Source organism: Capronia coronata (assembly GCF_000585585.1).
Source record: "Capronia coronata CBS 617.96 chromosome Unknown acBCG-supercont1.8, whole genome shotgun sequence".
Classification (NCBI taxonomy): Eukaryota; Fungi; Ascomycota; class Eurotiomycetes; order Chaetothyriales; family Herpotrichiellaceae; genus Capronia; species Capronia coronata.
In genome coordinates, this window is record NW_006912900.1 from 1319832 (window position 1) to 1333061 (window position 13230).

Consider the following 13230-nt stretch of genomic DNA (forward strand, 5'->3'; position numbering starts at 1 on the left):
CTTCTACCTTCATTCCGCCTTCCCCTCAAACCCCTCATCTCCACACTGCGCGACTCGCAAGGCTTGCCAGACAGTATTGCCATCTCATAACCCTCCCTCTCCAAGCATGGACGAACTCCAGTCGCCGGATGCTGGTGGTAGGGTTAAGAGGAAGCAGTCAGGCAACAAGACCAAGACCTTGCCCTGTCCGCATTGCCAGCGACTCTTCGCCCGGCTGGTAAGTCAAGAAGCCGTCGCCCGTCTTTTGCATTCGCGTTGCCTCGGCGGAGACTGACTCGAGAGTGTATCGACAGGAACACCTCCAAAGACACATCCGCACCCACACGAAAGAGAAGCCATTCGTCTGCGAAATTTGTACAAAGTCATTTGCCCGCAGCGACCTGCTTGTGCGCCACGAAAGACTCGTTCATCCGGGGGAAGAAGAGCAGCATACCACGAGAAAATCCCATAAACACCACATACAAAACCACAATGCGACCAAGTCGCAGCAGCCGCATCACGCGTCATCCGTCACATCGGACCCGATGGACATTACATCGCAGCCCAATCCAGCCTTGCTGTCACCGGAAGCATCTCACGAGGGAAGAGGGATGATGGATATGTTGGATCCTCAGCTCATGCAGCCTACCAACGGCATGCACCAGGTTGAGGGGATGCCATCGCACCAACCCTCAGTTCTAGGCGCTCCGCCACTTGATCCATCATGGGGTTACGATTTGAATTTGCTGTCGCATGCCGCCAGCCACGTTGCTTCAAGCGGACAGGATCATTATATGTCCGGTCTTCCGCAGGTGACTCAGGAACTCGGTGAACAACCAATACCCTCGATGATGCCCACGGTGTCGGAAGGACAATACCAGCCCCGAATGCTTCCAGAGGGCTACGATCAACAGCCGTCTATGTTCGAGCCCCCGGACCTGGCCGATCCAATGCAGGATTTCACCGTCTTCCTCGACTCCGTGGGATTGTCTTCCGAATGGTACACCAGTATGTTTGGCAATGAGCCGGTGGACAACTATCATTCTCCAGAGTTGAGGGGGGACCACCTCAATATCTCAAGGCCTCATTTGAACGGTGAGCATTCCATCGATACCAAACTTGGCGTTCCACAAGAAGAGACGACCACCTTTTCCCGATTCGGTTCAAGGTTGCCATCCCTCCAGCCAGAGTCTAGAGAGCCTGACTTCCATCGGCCAGAACCCCGAAGCTCGATCGAAGACGCGGAAGCCATCAAGGTCAGGACCACATGGGACGTGTCCGACTCTGACCGGTCCATCTTTGTCTCCAAATTGGCCGCCTTCGACAGCGTCATGCCCAAAGGCTTTATTCCTCCATCTAGACATTCTCTCTCTCGTTACTTGGCAGGCTACGTCAACGGCTTCCATGAGCATCTCCCTTTTATCCATGTGCCCACACTCCAAGTCTCACAAAGTGCCCCTGAGTTGATCCTAGCGCTGGCAGCTGTAGGCGCACAATACCGATTCGAGAACAGCCGCGGCATAGAACTCTTCTACGCCGCCAAAGCCGTGGTAATGGAACAGATCCGATGTCGCGATGAATCGGCAGTACCCCAATCATGGAATAGACCCAGGACAGGATCGATGGCTCAATCCCCTAGTGGTGGATTCGCGACCCAAAGTCACTCGGGCAGTCCGTTCCAACAGGTTTCGCCAGAAAATGCAGTCACCCCCGATAGCAAAGAGCAGATGGATTCGATACAGGCGCTTCTACTTCTCACTGCGTTTGCGACTTGGGAGAGGCACACCGCATTGCTCCGTGAAGCACTAGCATTCCAAAGCATACTGGCACGCCTCGTGCGGGACGCTGGTCTCACAAGTCCCGAGATCATGCAGTCCCCGGACGACCTAACTTGGGAAGATTGGATCCGAATTGAAGGAGACAAGCGTACTAAGTTGATTGTCTACTGCTTCTTCAACCTTCACTCTATCACGTGGAATGTCCCTCCTCTGATCCTCAACTCGGAGATCCAGCTGAACCTACCCGACCCGGCCAATGAGTGGAAAGCTACGACGGCCGAGCAGTGGAAGAAGTTACACGAAGCAAATGCGTCGCCGCAAATGCCGTTTCAAACGGCCTTCATTCGGCTCTTCAACAAACAAAACCAAGCCGCCTCAACACCTATCTCCCCGCTTGGGAATTACATCCTCATACATGCAATCATTCAACAGATCTATTTCGCCCGACAACTCTCGCTGGCGTGGCCTGGCGTGGCGGGATCGAGTCTACGTTTAGAAGACATTGGGGTGCTGGATCGCGGGCTCAGCTCCTGGAAGGCCGGATGGAAACGAACGCCGGAATCCAGTCTCGACCCGCAGAATCCGAATGGTCCCGTCGCATTCACATCCACGGCACTGCTGGGGCTGGCTTACATTCGACTTCACGTCGACATGGGCCCACTTCGACACCTCGAGACACGCGACCCGTCACACATAGCCCGGTCGCTGTTCAACACGCCCGACATCCGACGCGACCCGCGCTTGACGCCGGCACTCCTCCATTCCGCCCATGCGCTCTCCATCCCCGTCCGGCTGGGCATCGACTTCGTGGCGCGCACGCAGACGTTTTTCTGGTCGATCCAACACTCGCTGTGCAGTCTGGAATGCGCATTCCTGCTGAGCAAGTGGCTGGCGGTGCTGTCTCGGCTGAAAACCGAAGGCGGCCCGCCCGTCACCGAACACGAGCGCAAACTCCTCCTCTGGGTGCGCAGCCTGCTGGAAGAGACGGAGATGACGGTGCCCCTGAACAGCGACGCCAATGACCACACCATGATCCACGAGAGTCGCGAGCTGTTGGACGACACGCGCAAGATGCGCGCCTTGAGCGTCGCCGTCGTCCGTGTGTGGAGTAAGACGTTCAAGGGGAACACCAGTTGGGCCATTGTCGATATGATCGGCACGGCGTTGGAAATGTATGCGGACATGCTTGAGCAGGATATGTTTGGTGGTCAGAGTTGAGATTATGTCCTCCTACCTGTTGGGCGAGTAGAACCAGAGAGAGTGTGTGTGAGTGAGTGAGTGAGTGAGTGAGAGAGAGAGAGAGAGAGAGAGAGAGAGAGAGAGAGAGAGATTATGATTATGAATGTTGGATTGTATTGCATTGCATTGGGTCGCACCGGAATCGATCGATTGGCACTGCACCACTGAGGGTCTTAAAAGAGTCTTAGCCTACATGAACATCACAACTTGAGAGCTTGAATTGTATGAAATTGGCGAATAGATCAAAAGCAGACAGGACTAAGCACGTCTTTGTGTTGGCGTCGTAAGGAAATCTGATCCGGAAATCCAGACAGAAATCCCGAAATAGTAATAATCCTTAAATGTGTTTGATGTCTGTCCGCCTCGATCCCCCAGGTTAAGTAGCCTTGCCTTGTTGTATGTGCCTAGGTAGGTACTGTAAGGTTATATAGGTGGCAACTTCCAAGGGTTACTTACTGGGTAGGGTAGGTGGGTAGTTAGGTATGTAGATACTAGGCAATCAATCTTGGCCTAGGAAAAGGCTTACAGGCTCAAGAAAGGAAAGATACTGTGCGATGCAAGAGCTTGGGTGTTCTTGACGGTGTCTTTGTTTTTGTGTGCATATGTGGGTGGTTGTATAAAGTCAAGTCACTTTCCCCTTTTATTATTCGTCTCAACGGTCTCCATCTTCTGCGCTGTCAATGCAGGATCAATTTCTCCAGCCTCTAAAGTCCACGACCTCTTTGGCTCTTCGGTCTTCGGTCTTTGCTCTTTGCCTCCCCATTCCTGCCTGGTCCTCCTGCGTCACTTGTTTGACAAGTCATCGGTCCAGGTATCGGATCAAGTGTCTGATCTCGGAATCCCAATTTTCCTTTTCCAGGGCAGAGGCATCTGTCTTCTTCATTGTCGATGACTAGTCTGTGGGCCGCTGGTTTGCTGTTGGCTAGACAGTTGACTCCTTGTCTGTCGATGCGGTGTTGGGTGGTCTGGCAATGGGTGGCCGGTCTCTAGCCTGTTGATTGTTGATAGTCGTTCAATATCCAAACTGCTCCATCCCTCCAGTCTTGGGTTGTCTGTCGAGTCAACTAGGCAATCATTCGGTCAGGATCTCCCATGCTTGTAAAAGGTGCCAGATTTGTGCTGGAGACTTACTCCGTCCTCCGCGTCGCATGGTTCCCTCCTCTTCACCTTGCCCTACCTCTGTCCACGTTGTCCATGTTCCAATGCCATACCGTCGCGCTGCGTCCTTTCCATCGCTGTCCTCTGCACTGTTCTGCTCTTATTTCACCTTCCATGCCAGCATCAGCGCTGTGGTTCAATCTGATTCCGCAAGCCATATCATCATCTCTTGATCAAGATCCCCGCCATTCCATTCCACACCGAAGAGGAAGACGCGGAGCGAGGCATGGAGCCAGGAAGCGTAGGAATCGTAAAATGAGTAGAGAGCAGACTGGAGGACAATCGTTGCCGAGGCCGTAGGTGAGGGATCTTCCGTCACAGAGGCAGTTGTCGAAGAAAGGGGGTCTTGTCTGGATTTTGGGGAGGTATCTGTCTCGAGTCAGAAGAGCTGAATCATCACCGGAAGCTGTAGTTGATACTCACTCGTGTTCATTCATCATTATCACATGGATTGCTCCAAAGATTCTTTTCCCTAGTCATCTCCCTCGCCACGGCGCAGTCTCGGTACCACGCTTCTTGCGTCGTTTGGGCACACCAGCGGTCTCCCGAAAACCCATCCAAGCCAGCTTGCAGCCATCATTCCAGGAATCCTCCAGGGCGAGATTTCACAAAAGTCCTGGTCATCTCCCTGCCACAGTACAAACGCTCCTCCTCGGTCTCTTTGGTTGGGCAGGGGTCCTCCGAGAGATCTCCTCAAGCAATATCCAAGCCGCTGTGTCAGAAGTCCTCCCGAGTGGCATTGACTCGGACAGAATATGTTCTGTTTTCAAAGTCAGTAAACGGCTTTCCAGTTCCAGACAGAATTGGACGAGCACCGTACCGGCATCTCTCGCTGTTGCCGTACTTCAAGTCATCGCAACGCATCGCCTTCCCCCCGCGCCATGTCATGATATGTCAGTCTTTGGTCACTCGTGTAATCAGAACGAGATTCTCACCTTCTTCAACCAGCCCATCCTCCACACCTGGACAGGTCTCAGTTCACCGGATTGATTCCAGCCCAACCCAGCCCAACACTTTGCACCACGAGAAGGTGCCCGTCCATAGCAAAGCAAATATTGTATCACTGGCACCCTGAGGTATTCAGAACCCTATTCCGCTCAACCGAAGGTGAACCCGATCTGAAACCTCAAAGCCGTGCGGCCAGGGTGCCATAGTGACTGTGAAGAGAGTGTCTTCTGTCAATGTATCCTCCAGGGTAACCGAGCCACTCTGCAACCATGGATGAGCAACCTGCGACACACCAGCTATCCTAAAACTATCCTAATCCTGTAGAGTATGATTTTGTGAATTTTATGCCCTTTTTTTGTTTGCCTCAGACACTCCGTCAAGCATCCTCCGCAGTTTTTTCCATGTTTCCTGTGTGTGGTTGTGTGTCAGCACGTTGCTCGGTTGCAGAGATGGCCAGCCCCTTTGTCCTGCTGCTGCGCATCAACCCAAGAAACAGGAAAAGCACTACCCCCTCAGTGAAAGCCCCAGCGTCCCAGAACTCCACGGCCAACAAGACGGCATCCATCATCAGTAATGCCCTACCAAAGACTTCAGACCACTCTGAGACCAATCCTCCATCCACTCCCCAACTCAGAAGGCTTGATGCCGACACAAAAACCAGAGCTCAAGTCTCCGTTTTTGAGCCAGCCTTGACACCACCCAGCAAGCCCCCTGACAGCTCCAGATAGTCATGACCAAGCTGAAGCTGAGCCTCCAACCACTGATCCGTGGTGGTTGAAAGCTCGTACCAGACCTCCTCTACCGCCTTCCGACAGCGGCACACCTCCCTGTCGCGACACACTCCACAGACCCTGGTCTTGATCAGATCCTTGGGCCAGTGGCGAGCGGGTGTCACGACAGGAGGCTTCTCCAGCACCACCACCTTCTTCGCCGACTTCTCCTTCTCCATCTTCACCGGTAAGCCCCCCATCCGTGGAGAAGTCGGCGCTGCCGGTGATGGTGCTGCCAACTTCAACTCCCCAGAGCGTTCCGACCGGTGCTTCAGGATCGAAGTGAGCTGACGCTCAACTCGATGGCTCCTGATTGGCTCCGGCCTGAAGCAACTCTGGGGAGCCTCAGCTGCCCTTTCCAAAAGCCGTCTGGAACATCCCCCATTCCCCCGCTTGCCAACCTTCTTGTCCCTCGACGTCGCGGCCCGCCCGGAGAAAGCCTTCCCCAAGCGAACCAGAAGTCGGGACGCAAAAGTTTTCCCTCCCGTGCCCTTGAGAGATTTGGCACTTGTCTTGCCCTTTCCTTGCTCACCATCTCTGTCAAGCGGTGAAGAGTCAGATCGACTCTTCCCAGACATCACATCTTTAAGACCTGCCCACTGCGGGATCTGTGACCCAGCTGCCTTTGCGAGGGCCTTGACCGAAGTCGCGGCCTTCGCAACGGTGCTGGAGAGACGAGACAGAGCTCTCTCTTTTTTGATGTTTTGTCTGGGCTCACCCGAGACAGTTGTGGACGGTGCCAGGTCCGAGACAATTGGCACAGTGATGCTCGTTGATTGTGCAGGGGCATCCACACGCTCAACGCAATCAGAAGAAGATGTTGCTGTAGACCTTCTTCGGAGGACGCTGTTGGTCAACCAAGGCCGAGGCCTGGTATCCCTCTGGCGCCTCCTCAGGTCGCCAATGCTGCAGTCCGAAGACCCAGCATCAGAATTGCTGTCCTGAGACATCGCAACAATTGACCTATTGAGTGGGAGATTAGCATTTGATGGCTCCCTGACGGAAAAACAATGCACAGCTTGATATGGCACAATGGAAAAACATTCTGTCGGAACCAGTTGAGGGAAGGCGCTGGTGCGGGAGGCCGCTGGCGGGAACGGAAGACGGGATCCCGCCCGAGAATAGAAATCAGGAGGTCGTCAAAGGCAATGGGATCAGGGTATGAGTTCGGAGGATTGGCTCAAAGCATGACCGCTGGCATTGGGTTGAGACTGTGGCTGATGGGAATGGATTGTAGGCAAAAGTCCGGGCAATAGCATCAGGGAATTGGAACAGTGAAGCCGAGATTTGTTGACGGCAATGTGTTCATGGACTGTGCTCAGGGTATGGGTTCATGGAGTGAGTGCAGGGAGCTGTGCTGATGTAATGATCCCAGGGCAGTGTCCATCGGATGAGTGCACGGGATGCTTTCTTTTGAAGTCTTGATGTTCCAGGCAGTGGCAATGGGAGGCATGTCTTCGTCCACGACACAGAGGACTTGAAGGAAGGGAAAACATGGAGAAAGGGAGCTGGCAGAGAGAAGTAGAGACTCACCAAGAATAAGCTTGAAGCTCACTACCACACAGTCCACTCTCACACACCCAAGTCCTCAACACCCAAGTCCAGTCCACACAGCCAAACACACAGATAACCGACTTCCAAGCACCCAAGCTCACACACACCCAGCAAGTTTCTCAAAGCGCGATCTGTATCACAGTCAGCAGTATGGTGTATCTTTCAAGCAATCTAGAGCAGAGCAGCAGAGAGCAGAGGCAATACTAACCTTGGTAGAAGAAAGAAGGAAAGGAAAGAAGGAGGAGAAGGAAGAGCGATGTATTTATCTCAATTCCAAGCTCTGCGTAGGAGTCATCCAGCGCTGGGAAACACAATAGAGCGACATGATACACCTTTCGGTGGATGCTTGATGCTCGCGCTGCCATCAATGGTTCATCAAATAGAAGAGTTTCTAACGCGGGGGGAGCGGAGCGGACGCACTCGATCGCCGTGAGCCACAAAGTTGTCCTTATGAAGCGGAGCGTTGACAAGGCGATGGAGAGTTTGCAAGAGTCACGTCTCCATCATGTGAGCCTCATGTTGCCAAGGATCTACACACTCTTGCCGGTCGAAGACCAATGCAGCCACCTCCGTTGTCCAGCTGAAGGTCGCTTTTATGGTTCTTGAACCATGTAGAGACTTGAGGAGGCGAATGGGACTGTTCCGGACAGAGAGGAGTCGGCGGCTGGCAAAGGCCTCGCAAATGTAGATAGCATTGCGGGGACGATGTAGCCTTGTGATGCAGATTGAATCGATATAGAAAAGGTGGTGGAGCAGGTACAGTTTGGGCCAGCAAAAGCATGTATTGGTGAGGCTGAAAGATCCGACTTTCTCGTAGCAAGGTTTCGTGGCGACCTGGACGGACCAAAGGGCGGCGATCGAGGTGAGCAGGCGCAGCAGGCATCGTGAGACTGGTCAGGGTGTCTGAGGAGCCGGAGGTTTCTTGGGCCAGGGGTTGAATTGCCAATAGGCTCTTTTTGTATTGCGTACGTGCAGCTTGCTCCAGACAGGATACATCGCGAGGGCTGCGACACGACAAGGCCAACATCACTGCTGGTGGAGATGGAAGGCTGTGGCCAGGGAAGACAACAGATGCATCGAATGAACTGGGCCATTCAGATGAGCCTGAGGTGGATGGCACACGGTAACCGGACGATCGAGGAATGGGATGGTTGGATGTCGAGTCAGGCGCGGGAATGATTGAGGAAGGCATAAGGAAGGTTTGCTGAAGGTTGAACCGTTGCCACAGCTCGCATGTTGATCGAGTTGCGAGTGGGGGGCTCAGACGGCGCAGCGCATGACAGAAAGCAACTTGAAGAAGATGGACGAACCGGTTTGGGCGGTGAAAAGTCTACACACAGTGTACACAACAACCAGACCGCAGGAGGCTGACGGAGCAGCTGAGAAGACTGCTGCTGCTGCTGCTGTTCCGGAATGATATCAGAGTCTGCACTTCATACCTAGGTAGTCAGCCTGCTGTCCCTTAGGGACTACTAATACTCCCAACTTGAGCCATGGTCAGTACATAGGAGCTGCACGACACATGCTTACTCGTGTCGGTGTCGTTGAAATCAGCAAGTCGGACAGGTAGGTATCAAGGCACGTCCAGTTCCAGCCTTCCGGCCTCGCTTAGTCAATGATTAGTCAATATAATTTACCTCAGCCTCGTCTAGTCTGTATGCCAGATTGACCCAAGGCTACCCGATGTTATGCAAACTGCCGCTGTTGGCTGGTGACCTTTGTTTCTGCCATACGGGCATGTATCCTGTCCTTGTCCCATATCATGTGTCCACCTTATGGATATGTCTCCCGGATGGCAGAGGCTTTCGCTGCCGTGCCCTCATGTGCAAAATACGACGTACCATATGCAACGTCCTGAAGGAAGGCAAATGCTGGTAACCAAACCTAACCCCATGCAGCTGCTATTCAAGGCCCTTCACTTCCAACTGCAGATGTTCAGAGAAATGCCGGACTTCCCCCTGCCGTACTCTGTCCACTTTCACTCCTGCTCCTTTCTGTTCTTCGACTCTTCAAAAAGTTGCTCACCATCCTTTTGCTGTTGAACAACCCTAACATTCTGGCCGCATTTCGACCTATGCTAGCGGGCTCGGAAGACAAGCCATTCGCGTCCGTGACACCTTGTCCCTTACGAGCTTGTGCATCAGACCCATCTAATGTCGTTGGAACATAAGGCGCAACACTTAACCGGCTGCTTCCTATCGTGTCGGGGTGGCCGGGGGTTCTCTTGCCCAGATACATGCTGTCGAACGGTCGGTTGTGAGGAGGCACATCCATGTTAAATGGGCGGCTGAGTCGTGCAACCAGATGGTCCTTGGCTTTCTCACTGGGACTTTCTTCGCAGCGGCTGGGAGTGGTCGATAGTGAACTAAATGCACTCTGCGGCGTAACCTGGAGCCCTCGGACAGAGATAATTGCCGCCTCACTGCCTTTCTTCCTTAGTCGTCCGGTCGTGTTCCCGTTTCGAGCTTGAAGGTGCAATTTGCCAGGTGTACTCATTGGAGGAGACTCGCTGTGTTCGGCTCGGACGTTTTCCTTCCCTGTGTCGTCGGGCTTCGACATAAGCTGGCTTTTCTTTCCCTTCAATTTCTTCGCCAGAATGCCTGGGCTAAGCTTTCGGAAACTGTCACCCGTCTTTGCCTTATCCTCAACCTGGTTTGAGATGGGTTTCAATGTATCTGCTCGTGCCGTGTAGAGCAACCCTGTGTGGCTTTTGCTGCCGTTAAGCCGGGGTTTTGGCCTTGTAACGTTGCCGTTTGGCGCAACCCCAATGGCGTACAGACACTTCGGGTCACCCGAATCCTTCGGCCGAGCAATAGCCTGGGAGAGACCTCTTTCGTCACTTCCGCGCGCTTGCTCAGACTTTATCTGCGCCAATTCACGTAAGTGTGCAGCAGCCTGATAGTCCTTATTCGTTCGGTCAGTGGTAAGAGTGTCTGACCAAGGATTCCATTCAGAGGGTTGCGTATGACCAATGCCGATGTCTTCCGTTCCAGAAAGAGGCTGCGAGCTCGACCGATGGTATACAGTAGGCAATATTGTCGCCATGCCAGCCAGCTCGGACCCTGCATGGTTAGGAACTGACAACTCTTCGGAGCTTCCAATGGGAGATCTGTATTGATCATTGATGCCACCATTCGTGGTGCGCGAGTAGACACTGTCACTGCTGAACCCAAAGCGTCGCCGATCGATCACATAATTGCTTGTATCGCGATGGCACATGACACTGCCCCCGTCGGGATCTGAGCTCTGGCCGCAGTTATCGCTTCGTTCATGATGCCGTCTATCTTGCAAGAACTGTTTGAAAGGACTCGGAGCACTTGGATTTTGTTCGCTAGAGAAAGGAAAGAAGCTTGATTGAGACTCCTGTACCGCGAGTCGTTCCTTTCTTCGTTCCAGGTTTTCCTTGTGCTCTTCCGGTGTCATGCCAGCCTCTGGCTGGTCCCAGGAACAGGACCGACTGCTAAAATGCCGGGGCTGGTCATCAAGGGGCATCGTGGCCAGGGAAGAGTCACTGCGCACAACCCGAATCGTCGGTCTGGCATCGGTGGGTGAGTCGGGAGCATCACAATGCTCTTGATTGAGGGCCTTAAATGCTAGCCGTGTCCTTTCAACCTCCGCTTCTTCTTGATTGATGCGTTTGATCAGTGCTGAGTAGACGCGTTGGCTGTCCACCATGGGCAAAGGCCGGCCATCGCTTGGAGGTGACTGTAGTGGCTCCTGAAACAGGGTCACTCCCCCAATATGGCGACCGGCTGAGGAGGAAGGCTGCTGTGGTCCGCCATCTTCCTTGATGATGGACAGCCGGTTGCGCTCGATCATTCCTGATCGTAAACCAAGAGAGCCGGTCATGCTAGAATTGGTCCAGCTCGTCACCCGCGATCTCGTATTGGAAGGCAAGCTCTCACGACTCGCAGCTAAATCTAAGCTGTATGGCATTTCGTCTCGATTTTCAAGAGCGACATGCTCGGGACTCGCTGGGAAGTAAAGGCTTTGCCGCCGGTCTTGATTTTCTTCCTCAGCGCAATATGCGTCAAACCCACTTACAGACTCGGTATCAGCTCCGAGCTCATCAAAATGACTTCTTTGAGCCTCGAGTTGCTGTGGTGGGATTGTATCCTCCTCCTTCACGGACTTGCCGAGGGCATTGCGAAGCCGATTGCGCAGTGACGCCGAAAACGATCTCTTTCCCACCTCCTTCTGTGTAGAACGATTCCTGTTTGGAATTGGGACTGGTGACTTGTCCGAGTCCAGGCTGTGACTTGTTTTGAAACTCTTGTTGAAGGGTTTGTTATGTACGTTCGACCTAAAACTGAAGGGCATTGGTTGTCTGCACTCCGCCTGCTGCTGTTCTGTTTCGAGAAAGCGGGCTCGGGCAATCTGAACCGCTTCATCATGGCCAGGTCCATCGTTGGCACCTGAAAACTGAGCAACTCTGCTCTTGGGCCGAAGAGTTGTCAACGACTGTTTCAAGCGAAGACGGAAGTTGCTTGTAGGAAGAGCAGCAAAACTGGTCGCTCGTCGCGGGATTCGACTGCGCCCAACCGGGCTCAGCAGGGGACTGTCCTGGCTTTCCTGTATGCGGCGTCGGGTTGTCAGCATGGATCTTGCCTTTCGCAGTCTCCTGTAGGAGGAGGGCAAAGCGCCATAGTTCTCCGAGTTTGCCCTGTATCCAGACGCGTTCGAAGATTGAGTGTGATGACCTGCGATACCAGTGAAGCTTTGTTCAGAAGGCTGCGGTATCCTTGTCTTCTTCTTGGTCCGTAATGTCTTGTTCAGCAGCCCAATCCCGATCGGGTTGTGTCTGCGTGGCGTAGTCCATGACGAGGAACCTTGGCCTTGGGTTTGCGGCATGGAGGGAGTGGCTTCGCCTGGTACACTGCCTTCGGACGATGCGGATTCGAAGAAATATCGCTTCCAGGACCATTTCATGGCCTTTCGTGCAGCTATCTCTGCGCAGATCCGATCCACTCGCTTCTGCTCAGCGGCATCTATGGAGGGACCGGATCCCCACGACTCGTTCGTCATCCTGTACCCCCGTAAGGCAGTACTGTCCCCGGGTCACTCCTACCGTGACTGAGCCAGGGAGTTATCCAAACATGGCTGCACCAAAAAGGAGGATACTGCAATGAAGATGCAACGGTGAAGGTCTTGAAGGTCAACGCGTGTTGCCGAAAGAAAGGCTGGAAAACGTCGGAGCAACAAGGTTAGATTGCGTAGCAGACGGCAGTTAAAGTTGGGAATTTTCTGAAAAGGCAGCTGCGATGGACTCAATGGATTTTTTTTGAAAGAGCAAGCTTTGGCTTCCTCCGCCATGCAAACCGTCCCCAGTACAGAGCCTTGAACAGCTTCATAGTCCTCCTGTGGCGTGTGTCTAATCTTTGGACAGCGTCTTCCAGCGCTCGCACCTCGACGATTCGGTAACTGAGAAATATTGCAAGCATGGACTTTCGTACAGGATCTTGAGCGCGCCAGCAACAACGAAAGCAAGACCCGAATATATGCCGGCTGGCAAAACACCAGTGAAATCCGTCCGGCACTCTCGCTGGTTGTTCTTAGCACGTCGACCTGACCTTTAACGGCAGTGTGTTCCTGCGGAGGCATTGCAGCAACGATGAAAGCCGGCCGGGGTGCCTGGTCCATAAACTCCGTGCTGGCGCGAAAGAGCTAGAGAGTCAGCGTCAGGGAAGGATCTGTGGGTATAGGAATCGTTGCGAGGGCGAGCGAGGCTAGCGCATGAGTGAATACCTTACCATCGTCTTGATCCGACCGGAGCGTCGGGCAGCTTCCATGAGGCGAGCATTCAT

At 53.5% G+C, this 13230-nt stretch overlaps 3 protein-coding genes across 3 annotated transcripts; 1 reads left to right on the top strand and 2 right to left on the bottom strand.

Moving 5' to 3' along the window:
* Positions 1-106: 106 nt before the first annotated feature.
* Positions 107-2975, top strand: A1O1_08721 (uncharacterized protein; the record flags this gene model as incomplete). The annotated part of the gene is made up of 2 exons (XM_007729579.1): positions 107-217; positions 294-2975. 2 exons carry the CDS (start codon positions 107-109, stop codon positions 2973-2975), a joined length of 2793 nt encoding a protein of 930 aa, XP_007727769.1.
* A 2791-nt stretch (positions 2976-5766) lies between these two features.
* Positions 5767-6822, bottom strand: A1O1_08722 (uncharacterized protein; the record flags this gene model as incomplete). The annotated part of the gene is made up of 1 exon (XM_007729580.1): positions 5767-6822. The coding sequence occupies one exon, from the start codon at positions 6820-6822 to the stop codon at positions 5767-5769; it is 1056 nt and encodes a 351-aa protein (XP_007727770.1).
* Positions 6823-9361: 2539 nt separating this feature from the next.
* Positions 9362-12451, bottom strand: A1O1_08723 (uncharacterized protein; the record flags this gene model as incomplete). Its single annotated transcript, XM_007729581.1, has 1 exon — positions 9362-12451. The coding sequence occupies one exon, from the start codon at positions 12449-12451 to the stop codon at positions 9362-9364; it is 3090 nt and encodes a 1029-aa protein (XP_007727771.1).
* Positions 12452-13230: the final 779 nt, after the last annotated feature.